This window comes from Rhea americana, unplaced genomic scaffold (genome assembly GCF_003343005.1).
Source record: "Rhea americana isolate MKP2758 unplaced genomic scaffold, rheAme1 scaffold_61, whole genome shotgun sequence".
Taxonomy (NCBI): domain Eukaryota; kingdom Metazoa; phylum Chordata; class Aves; order Rheiformes; family Rheidae; genus Rhea; species Rhea americana.
In genome coordinates, this window is record NW_028186768.1 from 2,791,602 (window position 1) to 2,796,058 (window position 4,457).

At 41.7% G+C, this 4,457-nt stretch overlaps 1 protein-coding gene across 3 annotated transcripts in view; it reads left to right on the plus strand.

Moving 5' to 3' along the window:
* Window positions 1-4,089, plus strand: part of TNC (tenascin C) — a 73,644-nt gene extending 69,555 nt beyond the window's left edge. For all 3 annotated transcript variants that reach the window (XM_085320110.1, XM_085320108.1, XM_085320109.1), the window contains 3 exons: window positions 673-834; window positions 2,085-2,248; window positions 2,771-4,089. In XM_085320110.1, the coding sequence (XP_085176236.1) occupies window positions 673-834; window positions 2,085-2,248; window positions 2,771-2,881 (437 nt within the window). In that variant the 3' untranslated portion in view covers window positions 2,882-4,089. The remainder of the gene's footprint in view (window positions 1-672; window positions 835-2,084; window positions 2,249-2,770) is intronic.
* The last annotated feature ends 368 nt before the right edge of the window (window positions 4,090-4,457 follow it).

Below are 4,457 nucleotides of genomic sequence, written 5' to 3' on the forward strand. Positions count from 1 at the left end.
AAAAAAAAAAAAAAAAAACTCCCAAAGGACTAGGGGCCATTTTGCAGCCTTCATTTGGTTGGCAAAAATATTTTGTAAAGTTCCTTGTGGCAAGAAGATTGGGCTAAGGAGACTAGGAAAAGCATTCTGTGATTGTTGGATCCAATCTATTCCCCTCCAGTTGCAGTTCATAAATATGATTTCTTCTCTTCCTAGGTGAGTAAATGTACCAAATCCATGTTCCCTGGTGCTCTGTAAGAAATCCCATGATTACCTGAGAAGYAACTGCAAACCTTCCTCCTGTATTSCTAGGACACCCCAACCAACATAAGCAAATGGCCCAAAGAAACAAAGTGGGGTGAATAGAACTGAAAAGCAAATTTTCAAAGCTTGCTYAACATTTGTTTGGTGATAATGAATCACACCTTTCATTACTTTTCCCAAAGGGTTACATACTGCTGTGATTAGAAGGGTTGAGAAGGTCCATGAGAATCTCTTAAAGTCTCTGCCAGCCCATTTTTAACCACTTACTTTTGTACTCACATTACCCTATAGCTCCATAAGCTCTCTTTCTTCACCAGTGTTTAAGTACTATTTTATCTATACAGACCAATTAGATGGTCTTTATGAGACAACATGATGGAAGAAGGATAAACATGGGGAGATAAATGGATCATTCATATATTTCTACAGGTCTGGAGAACCTCCACAAAATCACTGCTCAGGGCCAGTACGAGCTGCGTGTGGATCTGCGAGACAGAGGCGAGACAGCTTATGCTGTCTATGACAGGTTCAGTGTTGGAGATGCTAAGAGCCGGTACCGGCTAAGAGTAGATGGATACAGYGGCACAGCAGGTAAGCTGGTATATTTTTTTCCTCTGATTTGCAATTTCYTTCCAGTTGGCTCAGGGTAACGATGTGTAAATGTGGCAGATCATCCCCGCAGCAGGTACCTCTTGTGTATCAGGCATTTGAAAATATGAATATATCAATATCTTTTATGCTTCCATTCTAAATCCTCCGTTCATTCAGGTGCCACTTTTTATGGCATGCTTATGATAGAATGTAAAGCAGTGTATTAAACAGGCATATATCTCATCTGGAAAATACTTGATTGTCATTTATGCAGCTAATAATAGTTGGGCACAATCTCATCTCTTGTCAGTAGAATATGCTATATTCCTGCTATAAAATGATTTGTAATTTTGGTAAACAAATCATCTGTCCTTTGTAATTATACTGGGGCAAACTCTGCTGCTCTTACTGAGTCCTCTTTGGGGCTTCAGAGGAGTAGGATGTAAATCCAGCTCCACAGGATATCTCAAAGKGAAATACTTTGTACTGCAATGTGTATAAAACAGACAACAGAAAGATCCAATTATGGACTCTTCTCATTACATGAACTTTCTGCACAGCTACTAGAGGTGCACACAAAGGTTTTCCAGCTGTACTAGAATGAATGTCTATTACAGGATTTAACCTGGAGGCTGCTACTGCTAGTAGGATCTGATATGACTACTACTTCTTCATGAGTGTTTAGGGCTAAGTAAAAGGAGATCCTAAGGCATTGAATATAAGATCGTCTCCACATGTATGTTGAAGGCTTCCCCCATTACACCCAACTATAAGTGGGCACCCAGACCTTAGGCCTAGGAAGTTAACAGTAGGCAGACAGCTGTAGTCTGTGTTGCTGGCTGATGAAGATGGGTAGGTTAACTGCATGGACCATCTAAGTGTGGAGACTCCTGTGGCCTCAACTCACTCTTTGTGGCAATCCCTTTGAACCTGACTTGTTTAAACTACCTTCTGTAGAGAGGGCCACAGTCTAGTTTCCAATAAGAAGTGCAGAAACAGAGCTGCTGAGTGACCATTTAATAAGCTGGTGATTACAGATGACCTGGAAAATGTTTTGAATGGCTTCCAATGACAAAAACTGTGTGCTTCCTTCTGAAGTAAAACAAGTCCATTTTGAAAAACTTAGACACACAGCCAGGCCTTTCAGTTGCTATAGGCACAGTCCAAATATTTTGTGCAGAATGGTCCCCTCCGTATAATCTAAATCATGCAAACGATGACCCCGCTCTTTCTTTTATCCTCTCATCCAGGTGACTCCATGACTTACCATAATGGAAGGTCCTTCTCCACCTTTGACAAAGACAATGATTCTGCCATCACCAATTGTGCTTTGTCATACAAGGGAGCGTTCTGGTACAAGAATTGTCACCGAGTCAATCTSATGGGCAGATATGGTGACAACAGCCACAGTCAGGTGAGCTTGATGTTTGAAGGCTTCAATAATGCATTAGAAGAGTGGGAACTGCAATAATGAATCTATTGTTCATTCATTCATTCAGGTGGTTCAGGTAGCCAAATGCCAGAGCTTCAGTAAAAGATTTGTAGGAAAAGACGTACAGTTTCTCACTGAACAACAATTTAATGTCAGCTGAGGAARTAGTGATGTTTTTTAATATGTTTTTCCATGGGAAAATCCCGGGTGTGCAGGGAAGAACTATCAACCATTCAACCATAGGTTCCCATATGTGAAACAAAGTTCTTTCTGCCATGAARGCCAGGGAAAGAATGGCTGCTCTAGGGGACAGTGTGTGGTCTGGTCCATATGTGCTGTGTGTGCTAGAGCACTGGCCTGTGCTTCTCAAAGTGCCTTTWCTTTGCTGTGCTTCTGTTTGCTAGATAGAAAACCGAACCTGCAATCTGAAATGAGGGCAGTAAAGGCTGAAAACGGAGAGCAAGTGAATATGCACCCTCTCATGCTTCATCTTTGCCTTTTCAGGGTGTTAACTGGTTCCACTGGAAGGGTCATGAGTACTCCATCCAATTTGCAGAGATGAAGTTGAGACCCTCCAGCTTCCGAAATCTGGAAGGAAGACGAAAGCGAGCGTAAAGCCCCAGGATGATGAAGGCGATAGGCAGGGCAATGGGGGGAGGGGAGGGGAGGAGGGAGGGAGAGAGTGGGGATGAGGGAGGGGATCCTCTGGTATCACAGGGTGGTGGGATGTGAGGAGCTGGTAACCTTACCAAAGCATCAGCAACCCTTGACTTGGCCCGACAGAGGCTTCTGYAGCAATCCCAACAACGAGCCTTATGCAGCCACCACGTTTTCAGCAGAGCAGCTCCGGCTGCCCGCAATTAATGTCCTTTACACCAAAGACAATGATCTCAAGGGTTGTATGTTGTTTTATTAATTTTTATTTTCTCAGAAAGCCTCTGGGATGAAGTTCTTGCACAGTCTGACTATCTCTTGGGTGGCCCATGGTAGGGGAGGGAGAACAGCTTCTACATTGGTAGTTTGTTTTAGAACCAGCCATATTTTACACACAAAAATGTGTACGATTAATTATCATTATTATTATTATTAGTTATAAATGAAATCCTTTGGTCATTGGAAAGCCTTTTTATATATATATATCAAGTACCACAGAGAAGGATGGGGTGGGAAGGGGAAAGCAGTATGTTTTTAAACTTAAGCATAAAATTAATATTATTAATATAATGACAAAGTAATAATAATAATGATAATAGTAATAAGCTAAGTTTTGTCATTTTTAAGAGAACCATGCTTTCCAAAACACAGCAGGACAGTGTCTGATTGTAAATTTTCTTTTTTAAATAAAAGCACAATTACTTTTAAATAAATTTCTACCTTTTTTCATACATGTTGAGTTTGTGCACATCCAGGGTATATTCAGTAAGTTAAAGGGGGGCGGGGAGTTAAAAAAAAGGCTGAGAATGATTGGTCTGCTAAGCACATATAGAGAACAGTTCCTTTATTAGTGGTCAGTTGTGAGTATTCTGCTGGGTCTGTTGCAACGAAAGGCCCATAGGATTTGGTTTCTTTTAGAACACATTTCCTTTTCTTGCCTGCCCAAAAGCTTTTCACATGTATTTCTAAGTGTTACTGACCAGCACTTGCTCCAGCTAGGTGGGAATAACTAACACAGGAACACAAAGAAAATGCAGAGCTAGGGTTGGGTACCAACGGTGAACACTTGTGTAAATAAAGGGCTCTCTTTTTTATATGAATGAAAACTGTGTGTAGTTCCTCTGTATCACATTCTTGAAGTGAAGACAATAAAAGATCTTCTGTTTTAATCTAGTCTCTCTACCCTACTTCAAGGTTGCAGTTTTCAAACAGAGCAAATGTTTCTGCCTCTTTCTTTGCCATCACTGGAATGTGACTGGGCAAGAAGAGGTTCACACTCTTGACCTAAGCTCTGACATCACCTCAACGGGGACCCCATCACTGGGGTCTGCACTGGGACCAGCCTCCCTGTGAGAAAGCACCRGGACASCTGGGAGTGCCATGCCGAGCCCCAAGGAGTTGCAGATACAAACTTCAGAGCCTGTATGCTGGGCCATAAAGCACAAAAATCAGTCTCAGTAAGTACATTTCAGAAATGTCCAACATTATTTGAAGCATGATTTTAGTGTAGGTGCCTGTGATGTGTCTCCCAGGAGTC